This window comes from Manis pentadactyla, chromosome 11 (genome assembly GCF_030020395.1).
Source record: "Manis pentadactyla isolate mManPen7 chromosome 11, mManPen7.hap1, whole genome shotgun sequence".
NCBI lineage: Eukaryota > Metazoa > Chordata > Mammalia > Pholidota > Manidae > Manis > Manis pentadactyla.
The window spans coordinates 40,646,630-40,665,034 of record NC_080029.1 but is presented as its reverse complement, the minus strand read 5'-3'; the positions used below and the strand labels follow the sequence as shown (position 1 = coordinate 40,665,034).

The following is an 18,405-nucleotide window of genomic DNA, read 5'->3' as shown; positions in this document are numbered from 1 at the left end:
TGGAAGGAGGTTTCTGCCTCACTTCTCATGCCACCATCTTCCCCCACCACCAAAACAATCTTATTTTTTTTCAACTCTATTTTTAGTTTTTTGAGGAACCTCTACATTGCTTTTCACAATGGTTGCACCAATTTACATTCCCACCAACAGTGTAAAAGGGTTCCCATTTCTCCGCATCCTTGCCAGCATTTGATATTTCTTGTTTTTTGGATAGTGGCCATCCTAACTGGTGTGAGGTGGTATCTCATTGTGGTTTTAATTCACATTCTCTGATGATTAGTGATTTGGAGCATCTTTTCATGTGCTTGTTGGCCATTTGTGTTTCTTCTTTGGTAACGTGTTCAGGTCCTCTAACCATTTTTTAATCAGATTTTTGGGTGTTGGGTATATGAGTTCTTTATATATTTTAGATGTTAAGCCTTTATCACATGAATTGTTCATGAATATATTCTCCCAACCATGTCTCTTAATTTCCAGATTTCTTTCTGTTACTTCTTTATTTCTATTGTTGATTTCATTCTGTTTTGGAAAACCATACTTTGCATTATCTGTATGAACACACTTAATATGATTTCAGTCTACTGAGGCTATTCTTATGGTGTCACTTTTGTTCCTTAATCTGTAAAATTCTGTCTAAAGCAAGGATAAATTAAGGATGGGGGTTTAACTCTTTACAACTTCTGGTCTTCTCTTATGACCTAGCAAGCATGTAATATGAAGCTTAGTCAATCCTAAGATATTGCTAAAACTCTGTTTTCCTTAGTATTACATTCTTTTTTTCATAAAAGAGTCCAACCTTTTAAAAGTATAGATTCATTTATTAACTTTGGGGTTTGAGAAAATTTTAACAAAACATCTCATATCAGGGGTATTGGCCCAAAAATATTAGGGCAATAATAAAAGTATACAATTTTTATGAATAGACTTTAGGACTTAAAAAATCATTTTTATGTCTCTACAGGTTGGTATCATGCGTGATCGTCTGATTCAGTTCATCTCTAAATTGCAGTTTGCTGTGACTGTACTTTCAACATCATGGACAGAGAAAAAACGTCGAAAATCAACCACCACTTTATGTATAGTTAATATCATCTTCTCTCCATTCCTGTTGGTCCTCATAGTTTTTTCTACACTACTCTCCTCTCCCTTACTCCCCCTCTTTACCCTTCCTTTGTTCTTGGTGGGGTTTCCCCGACCTATTCAGAGCTGGCCGGGAGCCGTGGGCAGCACGGCCTGTGTGTGTGCAGATACAGTATACTACCGCCAGATGGCCCCAGGCTTGACCACGGCACTGCAATCTGCGATGGCAGCTGGGAGTTTGGGTAAGGAGATGGGCAGTGTTTAAGAAACTCTGCCTCATGTGTTAAGGTACAAAAAAATGAACATGTGGAAAAAGTCTTTTGTTTCATCCATTATACAGGTTCTAATCCTTTGATATGTAGACAGAAGGACGTAGTATAAAGTAGAAGTATATCCCCTGATCCTTATTTTGAGATAAAGTTATAAAATAAAATACTAAGGGAAAATTTCATTAAGGTGATTTGACAAAATTTTAAAAAATGTTTTCTTGAATAAAATTAGGTTATAGTCCCCCACCAGTGAAACATGAAAACAGCTTATTACCCAAAACTTCCATGAATTTATAATGAGTTTATGTGAAGTAGATGTGATAGTTTAGATCCATAAAGAGTGAAAACTAGCTTTACATTATATCAGAATGAAGAGCTTAAGGTTTTGTTCCTACCTTCTTAGTTATTGTATAGCAACACAAGCAGTCTGACAAGGTTACAGGTCAAAATAACATGAAAGCTATGGTCAGTGATGATAGCCTCCCCAATATGAAGCACTTTTAGCAAGGAAGTACATTTTTGATGAGCATGAACTAATATTATGTGTCAATGTTTATATCATACATAAATAGTAAATTCAACTATATTGTACTTCTTAAGGTAGGTTTTAGGTAAGATTTAAGTTTGATGACAATAGTGTGTTGTTTCTTACCCTATACCTTAGCCTCTGAGTCTGGTTTTAGAAATATCCAGTGACAGTTAGTTCCTGGTAAACTAATTCCAGGCAAAGTAGTGATTTTGAATTAGCATTTTAATGAAATGCTTAAGTTATCGAGTCCAAGCTCGTGCCACATTCTGCATGACATGCCAATAAGTTGAGAGGCAAGGTGTTTTTATTTGGAAAGCCAGCAGACCAAGAAGATGGCAGACTAATGTCCTGAAGAACCATCTTACCTCAGGGTTAATTTCAAGCTTCTTTTATGCTAGGGAAAAGGAGAGTGGAGGTAAGCAGGTTAGGAGGTGACTGAGACTGTAGACATACGGGCACCAGCGAGGGCCCAAGGGGCGCTGAGAAATTCCATGTCCTTGGTTAGTTGACTCTCACTGACCTAGGTCTGGGTTATGGTATTCTGTAAATCTTTGACAGGTCAATCATTTTCATACATATTCTCCATCTCCTCAGGGGAGGCAAGCTTTGGGTAAGGGGCTATTTTCAGAAATCTCAAACTATAAGCAAAATTCTTTTTGATGATTAATAAGCCTACATGCATGGCTTTAGGGCTGAGCAGAAGCACCCCCATACACACTTTTTTTTTTCTTTTGGCAAAGGTTAAGGCAGCAAGGGAGACATATATAAAACGGAGGCAGAGATGCCAAGCTTTTTCTATCTGTTACACTTACTTGGGTTTAGCTTTTCTAATTGTCTAGCTATATATTACCTAAATACTTTCATAATAAGGTGGAAATTATGCTTTATTATCAAATCAGTAACACAGCCAAAATGTGTATAGTGTATAAAGTGTCTCCTGGGAAGAAAAATAATGAGGTAGGTAATATTTCACACACATGTGATTGACAAAAATGTAAAAGTCTAATAGCAAGTTTTGGCTAAGGTGTGGGGAGCCGGAACTTTCAAACTCTGCTAGAAGGAAATGTAAATTCATACAACCATTTTGAAAAGTAAACCAAATAATCTGTAGTGAAGATGTACAGAGCCTATGGCCCAGCAATTCCAGTTTTAGATTCCTTGATCCAGTGATTCTATTTCTAGAGCAACTCTTAACACATGGGTTTTGGATGTCCCCAAGACCACCATCAGGTTTGATGATTCATTAGGAGGATTCATAGAATTCAGCATATAATGATACTCATGCGTAAGATTTATTGTAGCAAATGGATACAGAGCAAAATCAGCAAAGGGAAAAGTCACATGGGGTTAAAGAGACCAGGTGCTAACTTCCAGGCATCCTCTGCAAGAGGAGTCACACACTTAACTCCACAGCAATGCACTGTGACAACATGGGTGATTTGTTGACGACCATGAAGCTTATTGGAGACTCAGTGCCCAGGGCTTTCACTGGGGTCTTGTTATGTAGGTGCCGTCTGCCTACACATACCAAAATTCCAGACTCCCAGAAGGAAAATAGTTGTTCAGTGTAAAATATTGTTTGTACAACAGTTTAGGCACAGTGAGAGATTTTTAGTCAGGCTGGGTGGTGAGAACTCTTCTGAACGTTCCCAGATACCAGCGAAGGGCCAGCTTTGTAAGCAGGCCTTTCAAAGCATAGCAGTCAGTTCTGCTATGTGAACTCCTTCTGCACATGCTGTACAAGCAGAGTTGTACACAGATGATTTCTGCAACATTATTTGTAATAGTGAAAAATTGGAAATATCTGGAATATTAACAGGGAAATGAATATTCAAATTTAGTTATATACATACAGTGAATTCTCAATAGCAATTACCTTGAAAGACAGCTGTCTGCAGTTGACATGCCATTTTGCAGTTGAAATCTCAGAGATGTAAGGTTGAGAGAAAAACTTAAGTTTTAAAAGTAGTTGTTTGGTGTGGTAGGTAGCAGTTTATAAGTTAAATTTTAAATAGCAGTTAAATTTTTAACACCACAAAACAGTTTTGTATGCGTGTATATAAAAATGTCCAAATGCTAAGTTAGCTCTTATATATTTAATATTGATCCAAATATATTTAACCTGCATTTAGGATTTTAAACAGCAGGTTCAAATTTGTTGTTTTTCTGGAAAATATATTCTTGAATTCTTACGTATTATCACCTGTGGATATTCTCTTCCAACTGTTGCTGTAAAGAACTTAATTTAATGCCTCCAGATGTACATTAGTTTTTGTTTTCGATGTAAAAAGAGGGTAGAAGGAGTTATGAAATATTTCCAAGTGTGTTATTAATGTTAAAGGTTCCTGTGGCAAAATAAAACAAGCTTGAATACTTACTTTCTTTTTCTGATTTGTTTTAGGTCTCCTCTTACCTGGATCTCATTACTTGGGCCGTTTTCAGGATCGTTTAATCTGGATAATGATTCTGGAACGTGGTTACACTTATTGCTGTATTAACATTAAGGTCAGTGTACATTTGAAACCTCTGGTATTTTTATAATACATGAGCAGAATTTTACTTGTTATGTACACATCAAACATGTAATAGCTCAGTTTGGAAAAGTATCCTTTTGATTATCTATGGAAACACCTAGGGATTTTTCAAATATATTTCGGTATGTCATATTGATAGGCATACTAGTGTAAATAGAGCATAGTAACAAAATATACCTGTCCCCTTTTAACCTAGTTAAGCATCTCAAAGTGTGACTCAATAATATTTTTTCACTCTACCATATAAGCATTCTCAACTTAATACAAACCTCTTCTCACCCTACACCCCTTCCTGCGATACCATTTTTCTCCTTCCTTTTAAAACAAAATGCCTTATTAGAGTTGCTTATAATCATATCTCCAATTTCATTTCTCCTATTCTCTCTTCTGCTTACTCTAGGTTTTTGACTCTGATACCTGTTACATCGCCAAAACTACTGTTGTCAAGGTCTCCAATGGTTGTCATGTTGCTAAATCCAATGATCACTTCTCAGGCTCAGTCTTACTTGTCAGTAGCGTTTGACAGTTGATCTCTTTTCTTTGCTTGTTTCATTTGTTAATAATCTTGTCAGGCTCCTTTGATGGTTCCTTTTCTTTTCCTTCATCTCTTAATGTCAGAGTGTCTCAGAGCCCAGCAGTTCTTGGTTACAGGTCTATCCTTCTGATTGCTCAGCCCAAAAACATTTGGGCTTTAGTCCAGTGATACTTGGCTTCTTGTTTACTTCTTTATCCCACATCCAGTCAAACAAGAAATCCTGTTGGTTCCACTTTTAAGCAATATCCTGTATCCCACCACTTCTCATCCCCTGCTTTAGCCACCCTCATCCCTTTCCTGGGTAATTGTATGAGCCTCCTAATTGGTGTGCCTGTTCTACCTGTGCCCCTCTACAGTGTCTTCTCAACCAGTGATCTTTAAAATCTAAGTCAGATCATATCACTTATCTACTTAAAACCCTGCAGTGGATCTCTTTTATTCAGAATAAAAGCTAAGGCCCTACATGGTCAAGTTCCCTATTTCCTCTTTCACCTCATCTACTACTTTAATCTTCTCACTCTACTCCAGCATACTGGCTATTCCCTCTACCTGGAACACACTTCCTTCAGGTAACATTCAGCTAACTCCTTCAACATCTTCAAGTATTTGCTCAAATGTCACTTCTCAGTGAGGTCTACTATGCCCATCCTATTTAAAATTGCATTCCTTTGCCCATCCCAGCACTTTCAGTCCTCTTTGCCTTACTTTGCTTTTTCTTTATTTTCATAGCTCTTATTCCTTCTTACAAACTATACTTATTAGTTTCATTTAATGTTGATTGCCTGTGTCCTACCACTCTCCAATGTAAATGTCACAAGGTCAGAAATCTCTTGTTTTTATTTGGGGGATATATCCTAAGCCCCTGGAAAAAATACATGGCACATAATAGGCCTTTAATAAATATTTATTGAATGAATAGTGAATGAATAAATTTTTTGTCTTAGCACAGACTGGATAAAATTGCTAGTGAGTAAAAAGCTGTTACTTTAGTCCAGTGGTTCCCAAAATGAAATTCCCCAGATTAATAATATTAACATCTGTGAACTTGATAGAGATAGACATTCTTGGGCACCACCTCAAAACCACTGAATCAGAAACTGGGGGAGGACTCAGGAATCTGGATTTTAATTACCTCTCCAGTGATTCTGACTCACTAAAATTTGAGAACCACTGCTCTAAGTCTAATCTGTACAAGTAGGAGAAGGCAGAAAAAAATCATGCAAAATGTTGACTTCCCATTGCTTAATTTAATTCTATGTTTAAAATGGTATGTTTTATAATACCTGATAATGTGGGTCTCTTTATTGATCTTTTGTGCTCCATGACATATGTGGCATAAAGATAAAGCTTTTGGTGGCAATTCTTTTTTCTTTCTTTTGAATTTTTTGGACACAAGCTGGCTTAACAATAGCATCCACTAACATTTATATAATACTTGAAAGTTTACAAAGCACTTTCATTACTTCTTTTAATCTTCACAACCCTATGTGCTAGGATTATTTTTCTTTGAAAGAGAAGGAAAAGGAATCTCAGAGAGGATAGGTAACCTCAAGATTGTGTCTTAGCATCTGGTAGAGCCATGATTAAAAAACAGGTTCTGATGTCACATTCCATGTTCTTTCCCTGGATCATAATATAACCTGACAGCATTGCCTTTTATTAAAGGCACTGTTACTTTCTTAAAAATGTATAAATAAAAAAATATATTAATAGTAAACAGTGACCTTGTACATCCTCTTCTCGTGATTCCTTCTAGGGAAATATCAGAAAGCGTTTAAAATTCATATAAGAACACATTCATAATATCCATTCTTTCAGCATATGTTTGTTGCATACCTATGTGTGCGAAGCACTGGTTTAGGCCCTGCGGATACAGTAGTGACCAAAATAGGGCTGCCATATGGATTTACATCATAGCTAAAGGAGACAGTGACCCAGCACAGACCTGTATTATGTCGTCATCATTGTGATTCAGAAAACTGGAACTCGAGAGCAGTCAGATAAATGGTGGTATATCCATACAGTAGAATAATACTCTCATGATGTAGGATGGAAAAGATACCAAATTACTGCATATAATGTATAATTGTAATTTTGCTTCCCCTCTCCCAATTGTTAAATATAATTTTTAAAAGTTTATAATAACTTGACTTTCTCAACTTAACTACAGATACAGTCTTTTAAAATTATGGTCATAGTCAGTAAAATTGTTTTCCCAATTTCTAGTGGGATTTCTATAACTTCTTTTAACATAGTAGCATTATTTTTCATTTCTATATCCAACATCAAATGTGTTAAATATCAGTAAGTTTGAGTGAAGGTGTAGCTCTTGAATTAAAGAAATTTTTTTACATTTTTCTGTGTTTCCATTATGAGAATCCACTCCACAGGTATTTTCAAAACTAGTTGCTTTTCCCTGTAATAAGTGATTACATACTCAAGTACTTCTCTGTTTCCTTTTTAGGGGTTAGAATTGCAAGAGACAGCCTGTCATACTGCTGAAGCTCTAAGAGTTGATGAAGTTTTCGGAAGTGCCTTTGAACAAGAAGAATATGCAAGAATATGTTTTATTAATGAACACTTTGGAAATATCTTGACACCCTGTACTGTTTTGCCAGTGAAACTCTATTCTGATGCCAAGAGTGTCCTATCTGGCATAATTGATTCTCATGATAACTTGAAAGAATTTAAAGGTGACCTTGTTAAAGTTCTTGTGTGGATACTTATTCACTACTGCTCCAGAAGGCCCAGAATGCAGGAGAGTTTTCACAAAACTGAAAGTAAAAGGAAAGCATCTCTAATAATCCTGCCTACTTTGAATACTTTACCACAAACCCAATCCTCAGAAGACACAGATAGTTTAAATTCAGAAATTTTGGATGACTGGTCTGATGATATTTTTGGTAATGAGCCAACTATCAAAAAACCAAAAGAAAAAAAAGATCAGTTGAAAGTTTTGCCAGGTATAAATTTGCCTATTCCAGGATCAGTAGAATCACAGAGGGTTGGTGATCATTCAAAAGGAACAGTTCCTGAAAATAGTCTTTACAAAGCAGTTGCATTGGGATACCCTGCTATTGACAAGGGAAAACAAGAAGACATAGCTTATATCCCGCTCATGGAGTTCAGTTGTTCTCATTCTCATTTGTTAAGCTTACCTGAAGATTGGATGTCTAACTGTTTGCCTCATTCCAAAATGAGGGAGATGAGCTCATTATTTCCAGAAGACTGGTACCAATTTGTTTTACGGCAGTTGGAATGTTTTCATTCAGAAGAACATACCTCAAATGTACTGGAAGAAATTGCAAAGGACAGAGTTTTAAAAGACTTTTATATTCATGCAGTAATAACTTGTTATTTTAGTTTATTTGGTACAGACAATCTGGTTCCTAGTCCTGCTCATATATTTAGAGTTTACAATGGTGTTTTGCCTTGGTCTCTTGCTTTGAATTGGCTCTTAGAAAAACCAGAACTGTTCCAGCTAACACTGAAAGCTTTCAGGTAATTCATCTTGATATATACAAGTCGTAACATTGTCAGAAAAAAATGTTGATTTTTTTTTGCCTATCACCTAGAAGGAGTTGCTCCTTCATTTGCAATTTAAAAATAATCACTTTCCTAAAAATGAAAAGAATCTTAGTAGGTATTGTGATTGAATCAGGAGTACACTTTAATTTGTACTTTCATTTGTTTATGTGGAGAATCTATTTTACATATGGTTTACTGGATTTTTTCACTTTAACTCCATCATTTCTGCTCTTTTTACCTGAAAAACATATGATTTCAGCTTAATGACTTTAAAATATTGATTGTACAAAATCTTATTTCATCTATAAAGTTAATTTTTTTTTATTCTACAATTCTTTCTCTACTTATAGGTATACTCTGAAGCTAATGATTGATAAAGCAAGTTTAGGTCCAGTAGAAGACTTTAAAGAGCTAACTAACTGCCTTGAAGAATATGAAAGTGACTGGTACATTGGTTTGGTATCTGATGAAAAGTGGAAGGAAGCAATTATACAAGAAAAGCCATATTTATTTTCTCTGGGGTATGATCCTAATATGGTAAGGTTAAAAATGTGTTTAAACATTTTCATATATTCATCTTAAAGAATGGGAATAGTTATAAAGTATTTGAACTAAGTGATAGAGATATAACATTCTAGGCATGGATATATACTAATTACAGTTTTAAGGTGTTTTTAATCATGAATGTATGGCTAATATAATCTAATCCTAGAATGACTGATTATTTAGTTTTGCAAACCTAATAGTCAATTAAAAATGTTGTGTAGCCATTGTGCAATAACTGACCTATAAGATAATCAAGTAAATGTAATAAGCTATATCATTTGACAGAATGGATTGTATTCCTGTGCCAAATTCAAGTGTATGAATTGTCAGTTTGGATTTGACTCCTAGAAGAAAAGTTAGTTTGTTAAGTGGCAAAATAATTTCTTTTGCTGGTACCTCTGCTTTATTTGAAGCAAATCTGACCTGTGAAAATTCAGAGATTCCCCAATAGGGAAAGACTTTTTAAAGATAATTTAGTACTTTTCTCATTGAATTTAAAATGTCATCAAGAATGCACAACATGAAAGATTCAATGTTATAAGCTTATAGTGGTTTCCATGTCTGGTATTACAGCTTGAGGGGCTCCACACATGTGATCCACAACTAAAATGATCAAAATTGTTTAAAGACTTGGAAATGGCCCTAAGGGCATGCAGCAAATGAAGAAACTTACTTATTCAAGAGTATCAACTAAAACCCAGTAAGAATAGTGAGGGACTGTAGTATTTGAAGCAAAACCCATCCCCTCCTAGCTCAGAAAGACAGAAACTCCACCTAGACTGGTACAGCCAAGAAGGGTTACCTCTCTCCTGAGCTCCCAGTTGGAAGACTGTTTCCCAGCTGAGGAAGGACTTCACATTCCTCCTCTTAATGCAAGTTACCTTCCTCAAAACTTACCTGTTGGGAGGCTAGGTACAAGGGATGGAAACTCCCTCTGGCCAACGTGACTTTGCTGGGTGGAGGCTTTACTCTGAATGTGGTGCCACTAAGAATAATGAGGCCCTGATCACCCACACCTACTAAGAAGGTGGAGGTTCTATATTGTGAGAGGCATGCCAAGAAGATCTGAGGTCACTATTCCCCCTCTACCAAGTGCTTCCCTCCTAAAGTAGAGGTTTTGCTCAAAGAGAAGCATGATATTGTTTCACCACCAGATCCAGAACTCTGGCTCAAAGATTTTGCCCAGTGGGAAAAGCAGCCCATTAAAAAAAAAAAGGAGCTAACTTTATTTGCAACATAGTGTGAACACAATAACGTCTAAGATACTCTCAAAAGCAGTGAAGGTTGTGGAGAAAAGTAATTAAGAGGTTACTGCTAAATTTATTAGATTAGCTACACTGTAGGCTGGGTAGATTAAAGGAGAGAACCAGGGAAAGAAACAGCGGGCAAGAGCCCTCCTGTGGTCAAAAATACATCTCAAACATTGACCTCCAAAGCTCTACCTTTGAAGCAGTCCAGATTTAATTGAATCAGTCTGTGAAGCAATTTACACCCCGGGTTATTGTAAAAACTTAAAGCAACCAGCTGGCAATCATTGGACCTTAATAGCTGGGTGTGAGCACTTAAACAGATAAAGGGAGCCCTGCCAAAATCATTTCTATCCCTTGTTAACTATGGACATTCATAAGGCTGCACAACCTGAAAAACAACATCAAAGACTTCTCACTTGTGAAAGGAAGTTATCTTTACTAAAATCAACCAGACATTCACTAAATAAATAATAAGCAAATAAAAAGCTCTGAGGTAGGAGTGGGCAGGATTAGTTCCTAGAATTCCTACAGTGTTATCTAAAATATCTAGTATTCAACAAGAAAAAAGAGTCATGAAAGGAAACAGGAAAGTCAGACCATACACAAGGGGGAAGAAAGACAGCAGAAATTGCCTGTGAGAGCTACAGCATTTCAGATTTAACAAAAACTTCAAAGTAGCTGTTATAAATATGTTCAAAGGACTGGAGGAAACCATGATTTAAAATGTAAACACAAAGTCTCAATCACAATGTAAGTTGGTCATGGGGATAGTAGTACAGCATGGAAGAATAGCCAATGATTCTGCAACATCTTCCTATGTTGACAGTAACTGCACTAGTGGGGGTGAGGATTTAATAATACTGGTAATTTTTGAAGCACTACTTTGTATCTTAGAAACCAATATAAGATTATATATTAATGATACTTCAATAAAAAAAAACAACAGAGTGGGTATGTAGGGAATATACCTCAATGTAATAAAGGCCATATATATCAGCCCACAGACAACATCATACTCAATGGTGAAAGGCTAAAAGCTTTTCCTCTGAGATTAGAAACAGGACAAGGATGCCCACTGTCACCACTTTTATTCAGCATAATATTAGAAGTCCTAGCCAGAACAATCAGGCAAGAGAAAGAAATAAAATTCATCCAAACTGGAAAGGAAGAAGTAAAACTGTTTTTAATCAAAAAGAAGATTTCAAATCAATGATTGTTGTAAACAGAAAGAACATTTTAAATCAATAGCTTAACCTTTTCCTTATGACACTGGGGAATAAACAAACTGAACTTAAGACAAACAGAAGAAAATTGATATTGGAGAGGTAATTATGAAATAGAGAACAGCCAAAAAATAGAGATAATTGGTGAAATGAACAACTGGTTCTTTAAAGATATCAACAAAACTGGAAAACCTTTGGCTGGTTTGACTAAGACAAAAGAGAAGATTAAGATTACCAGAATCAAATGAAAAAGGGGACATTACTACTGAGCATACAGAAATAAAAATGATTATAAAGAAATACTATGAACAGTTATATGACAATTAATTATATAACTTCAAAGAAATGGACAAATTCCTGCAAAGACAAACTACTGAAACTAACTCAAGAAGAAACAGACATTCTGAACAGACCTATAACAAGTAGAGATTGAATCAGTAATCAAAACCCTAACCATAAATAAAATCCAAGAACCAGATGGCTTTACTGCATAATTCTGTAAGGTATTTAAATAATAATTAACACTAATTCTTCACAAACTATTAGAAAAAAACAGAAGAGGATGGAGTTCTTAGCAATTTACTCTATAAAGCCTGTATCACCATGATACCAAAAGCATACAAAAACTACAGACCAGTATTTCTTACCAATGTGGATGCAGAAATCCTTAACAAAATACTAGCAAACTGAATCAAGCAATATATAAAAAGAATTATAGACCATTACTAAGTGATATTTATCCCAGGATAAATATTAAATCAATGCAGGCTTGATTTAACATCCAAAACTCAATGTAATACACCATACTAATGAAATAAAAAACAAAAAAAACATATAATCATCTCAGCAGACACAGAAAAAGCAGTTGAGAAAGTCCAACACCCTTTCATACTGAAATAAACTAGGAATAGATAGTAACTTACTCAGTTTGATAAAGACATCTATGAAAAACTCATAGATAACATTATACTAACTGGTGAAAGACTGAATGCTTCAAAGATCAGGAATGAGACAAGTATGTCCACTCTTACCACATTTATTTAATGTAGCACTAGAGGTTCTAGCCAAAGTAATTAAACAAGAAAAAGAAAGAAACGGCATTCATATTGGAAAGGAAGAAATAAAATTATCTCTATTCACAGATGACATCTTATATATAGAAAAATCTAAGGAATCCACTAAAAAACTTAGAACTAAAAAACAAGTTCAGTATGGTTGCAGATTACAAGATGAAAATACTAAAATCTTTTGTAATTTCCATGTACTTGGAATGAAGAATCCAAAACTGAAATAATTAAGAAAACAATTCTACTTATAATAGCATCAAAAAGAATAAAATACTTAGGAATAAGTTTAACAAGAAAAGTACAAAAGTTATTCTATGAAAACTGTAAAACATTGTTGAAAGAAGAAATTAAAGACCTAAATAAATGGAACATCCCATGTTCATGAATCAAGCTATATTAAGATGGCAATACTCCCCAAATTGATCTATAGAATCAATGTAGTCCCTATAAGAAAGTCAACTGGCTTCTTTGTGGAAACTGGCAAATGGATTCTAAAATTCATATGCAATTGCAAGGGACCCTGAATAGCAAGAACAATTTTTTAAAAGTTGGCAAACTAATGTTTTCAAATTTCAAAACTTATTACAAACCAACCAAAAAACTGAAGACAGTATGGCACAGGCATAACATAGATATATATATATAAATCAATAGGATTGCATTGAAATTCAGAAATACACTCATGTGTCTATTATGATCAACTGATTTTTTAACAAGGATGCCAAGACCATCCTATGGGGAAAGAATGTAGTCTTTTCAACAAATAGCGCTGGGACAATTGTATAGCCACATTCAAAATAATGACATTTGACCTATATTAGTTTCCAGGGGTGCTGCAACAAATTATGTAAACTGGACGGCTTAAAACAGTAAAAATTTATTATTTCACAGTTCTGGAGATCAAGTCTGAAATCAAGGTGCCAGCAAGGCCACACTCCCTTAGGAAACATAGGGAAAACTCCTTTCTTACCTCTTCCAGTTCCTGGTGACTCCAGGCATGTCTTGGCTAGTTGTAGCATATACTCCATTCTCCACCTCTGTCTTCACATGGGCATCTTTCCTATATTCCCGTGTCACGTCTCCCACTACTTTTCTCTCATAAGAACTCCAGTCATTAGATTTAGGGCCCATCTGAATTCAGAGTGAGCTCTTCTCAAGATCCTTAAATATATCTGCAAAGACCCACTCCAAATAAGGTCACATTCACAGGTACAGTGGGTTAGGACAGAGGTATACCTTATTTAAGTGATGCTGTTCAACTAACTGCAAACATTTACTTCATACTATATAAAAAAATGAACTCAAAGTGGATCAAAGACCTAAATGTGAGAGCTAACAACATGAAAATCTTGGAAGAAAACATTGGTATAAATCTTCATAATCTCAAACGTCTCAGTGGATTCTGAGATATACCAAACCCATGAAAAACAAAAGGAAAAAAAAGATAAGTAGGACTTCATCAAAAGTAAAAACATTTGTGTTTTAAAGGACACAATCAGGAAAGTTAAGATACCTTACAGATTGGGAAAAAATATTTGCTGTGATAAAGGACTTGTTACTAGAATATATAAAGAACTCTTACAATTCAGTAAAAAGACAAATAACCCAATCTAAAAATGAGCAAAGAATCTGTAAATCTATTTCTCCAAAGGAGATATGCAAATGGGGCAGCTAAGCACATAGAAAAATGCTCAGTATCGGTATCCAAGATTAAAGATGGCGGCGTGAGAGGAGAGACAGAGACTTCCTCCTAAAACCATATACAATTAGAAAATATAGTTGGTACAACTAATCCTGAGAGAGCAACAGGAAAGAGGACAGTGCCGGACTGCACACACCTGGAGAAAAGAGCAGACCTCACGGAACACGGTAACCTACCAGAGACATGGCCCGGCAGGACCCAAGCCCTTCGCCCACCCCAGCTCAATGGCAGGAGTAAGAGAAATGGAACAGGGAGGGAGGGGAAGTTCTGGGACTGCTGAATACCAAGCTCTGGAGATCTGCTCTGAGAGCACAAACCTACATTTCATGGTGCTTTCATAATACTCATGTGATTATGAGGTTGGAAAGCTAATACAGGCAGAATTCCTGGAGAGATTGAGATTCCAGCTGCTTGTGGAAAGCAGGGATCCATATCTGACTGCTCTGGGACAAAAGCTTATACTTGTGTGCTCGGCCCACTGGTTCAGGCAGTGGAGACAGGCATAGCAGCCGGGAAGCAGGAAACAGCTCCTTCCTCCCCCCAGGCACCAATACTGCTCCCCTGCGACCCCCGACATTGCTTCAGGGGCTGAGCAGCTCCAGAGTAGAGCTTCTGGACACGAGAGGGCGCCATATACAAATATGAAATACCAAAGAAACCTGGTCCAGAGTAAAATTATTAATACAACTCCTGAGAAAGATTTTAATGACATGGACTGTGACTCTTCCTGAAAGGAAGATCAAAATAAAAATCATCATCATGCTAATGGAGGTACAGAAAAATATCCAAGAACTCAGGAATGAACCCAGGTCGGAGATCCAATCATTGAAGAGCACGATGGAGGGTATTAAAAGCAGGTTCGATACGGTGGAGGAGACGATAAATGAAATAGAAACTAGAGAAGAGGAATACAAAGAAGCTGAGGCACAGACAGAAAAAAAGGATCTCTAAGAATGAAAGAATATTGAGAGAACTGTGTGACCAATCCAAATGGAACAATATTCGCATTATAGGGATACCAGAAGAAGAAGAAGAGAGAGAAAGGGATAGAAAGTGTCTTTGAGAAAGTAGTTGCTGAAAACTTCCCCAACCTGGGGAAGGAGATAATCTCTCAGGCCATGGAGGTGCACAGATCTACCAACACAAGGGACCCAAGGAAGACAACACCAAGATATATAATAATAAAATTGGCAAAGATCAAGTATAAGGACAGAGTATTAAAAGCATCCAGACAGAGAAATAAGATCACATACAAAGGAAAGCCCATCAGGCTAACATCAGACTTTTCAACAGAAACCTTACAAGTCAGAAGGGGGTGGCATGATGTATTTAATGCAATGAAGCAGAATGGCCTGGAACCAAGATTACTTTATCTGGCAAGATCATCATTTAAATTTGAAGGTGGTATTAAACAATTTCCACATAAGCAAAAGCTGAGAGAATTTACCTCCCACAAACCATCTCTACAGTCTATTTTGGAGGGACTGCTATAAATGGAAGTGTTCCTAAGATTTAATAGCTGTCACCAGAGGAAATAAAATCACAGTAAAGGAAGTAGAACAGCTAGTTACTAAGCAATTGCAAAATTAACATAACTATCCCCAAAGTCAATCAAGGGATAGACAAAGAATGCAGAATATGATACCTAATATATAAAGAATGGAGGAGGAACTGGAGCCAAGATGGTGGCATGAGTAGAGCAGTGGAAATCTCCTGCCAAAACCACATATATCTATGAAAATATAAAAAGACAACTCTTCCTAGAATAAAGACCAGAGGACACAGGACAACATGCAGACCACATCCACACCTGCAAGAACCCAGTGCCTCGTAAAGGGGGTAAGATACAAGCCCCGGCCCCATGGGACCCGAGTGCCCCTCCCCCCACCTCCCGGCAGGAGAAGAGTAGGCAGAGCGGGAGGGAGAGGGAGCCAAGGACTGCTGAACACCCAGCCCCAGCCATCCGGACCAGAGCGCAGACACAGTCCGTGTGCAGGGCCCTGGATACTAGGGAAACAGGGCAGCAAGAATGGTGAGAGGGTACCGAAGGTCTGGTGCCAGAGGACATAAGAAAAGCGAGCGGCCATTTTCTTTTTTTTGTTTGTTTTGGCGAGCGCTTTTTCGAAGTCTTAAAGGGATAGGGACCCCAATACTAGGGAAACAGGGCAGCAAGACCGGTGAGCAGATGCCTGAGGCTGGTGCTGGGGAATAAAGAAGAACGATCGGCCATTTTTTATTTATTTATTTATTTTCTTAATTAAAAAATTTTTTTTCTTTTTTTATGGTCGTTCTTTTGTTTTGGCGGGTGCTTTTTGGAAGTCTTAAAGGGGCAGGGTGAGACACTTAATCCAGAGGGAGGGAATCCGGGAATCTCTGGGCACCCTAATCCCCTGGGCTGCAGGGAGCAGGGAGGCCCCTTACGGAGATAAATAGCCTCCCTACCGCTCCCCCTCCAATGCGACTCCACCACCTTGGAGCAGCAGCCCGAGCCAGGCCACGCCCACAGCAACAGCGGAGATAAACTCCATAGCAGCCGGGCAGGAAGCAGAAACCCTGTCTGCGCGCAGCTACCCAGCACAACCCACTAGAGGTCGCTGTTCTCCCAGGAGAGGAGGGCCACAAACCAACAAGAAGGGAAGTTCTTCCAGCCGTCACTCATCCCAGCTCTGCAAACTATTCCTATCACCATGAAAAGGAAAAACTACAGGAAGACAAAGATCACAGAGACAACACCAGAGAAGGAGACAGACCTAACCGGTCTTCCTGACAAAGAATTCAAAATAAGAATCATAAACATGCTGACAGAGATGCAGAGAAATACGCAAGAGATATGGGATGAAGTCTGGAGGGAGATCACAGATGCCAGAAAGGAGATTACAGAAATGAAACAAACTCTGGAAGGGTTTATAAGGAGAATGGATAGGATGCAAGAGGCCATTGATGGAATTGAAACCAGAGAACAGGAATGCATAGAAGCTGACATAGAGAGAGATAAATGGATCTACAGGAATGAAACAATATTAAGAGAACTGTGTGACCAATCCAAAAGGAACAATATCTGTATTATAGGGGTACCAGAAGAAGAAGAGAGAGGAAAAGGGATGGAAAGTATTTTGGAAGAAATAATTGCTGAAAACTTCCCCAAACTGGGGGAGGAAATAATCGAACAGACCACGGAAATACACAGAACCCCCAACAGAAAGGATCCAAGGAGGACAACACCAAGTCACATAATAATTAAAATGGCAAAGATCAAGGACAAAGTAAGAGTTTTAAAGGCAGCTAGAGGGAAAAAGGTCACCTATAAAGGAAAACCCATCAGGCTAACATCAGACTTCTCAACAGAAACCCTACAGGCCAGAAGAGAATGGCATGATATATTTAATGCAATAAAACAGAAGGGCCTTGAACCAAGGATACTGTATCCAGCACGACTATCATTCAAATATGATGGTGGGATTAAACAATCCCCAGACAAACAAAAGCTGAGGGAATTTGCTTCCCACAAACCACCTCTACAGAGCATCTTACAGGGACTGCTCTAGATGGGAGCACTCCTAGAAAGAGCACAGCACAAAACACCCAACATATGAAGAATGGAGGAGGAGGAATAAGAAGGGAGAGAAGAAAAGAATCTCCAGACAGTGTATATAACAGCTCAATAAGCGAGCTAAGTTAGGCAGTAAGATACTAAAGAGGCTAACCTTGAACCTTTGGTAACCACGAATTTAAAGCCTGCAATGGCAATAAGTACATATCTTTCAATAGTCACCCTATATGTTAATGGACTGAATGCACCAATCAAAAGACACAGAGTAATAGAATGGATAAAAAAGCAAGACCCATCTATATGCTGCTTACAAGAAACTCACCTCAAACCCAAAGACATGTACAGACTAAAAGTCAAGGGATGGAAAAACATATTTCAGGCAAAAAACAGTGAGAGGAAAGCAGGGGGTTGCATTGCAGTACTAATATCAGACAAAATAGACTTCACAACAAAGAAAGTAACAAGAGATAAAGAAGAACATTACATAATGATAAAGGGCTCAATCCAACAAGATGATATAACCATTCTAAATATATATGCACCCAACTGACGAGCACCAGCATATGTGAAACAAATACTAACAGACTAAAGG

The 18,405-nt window shown here is 37.3% G+C and overlaps 1 protein-coding gene across 3 annotated transcripts in view; it reads left to right on the top strand.

The window, feature by feature from the left end:
• Positions 1-18,405, top strand: part of PCNX4 (pecanex 4) — a 71,485-nt gene that overhangs the window by 37,083 nt on the left and 15,997 nt on the right. For 2 of the 3 annotated variants that reach the window (XM_036919251.2, XM_036919260.2), the window contains 4 exons: positions 962-1,322; positions 4,280-4,383; positions 7,412-8,448; positions 8,826-9,012. In XM_036919251.2, the coding sequence (XP_036775146.2) occupies positions 962-1,322; positions 4,280-4,383; positions 7,412-8,448; positions 8,826-9,012 (1,689 nt within the window). The remainder of the gene's footprint in view (positions 1-961; positions 1,323-4,279; positions 4,384-7,411; positions 8,449-8,825; positions 9,013-18,405) is intronic. The other variant, XM_057488406.1, reaches the window with a different exon arrangement.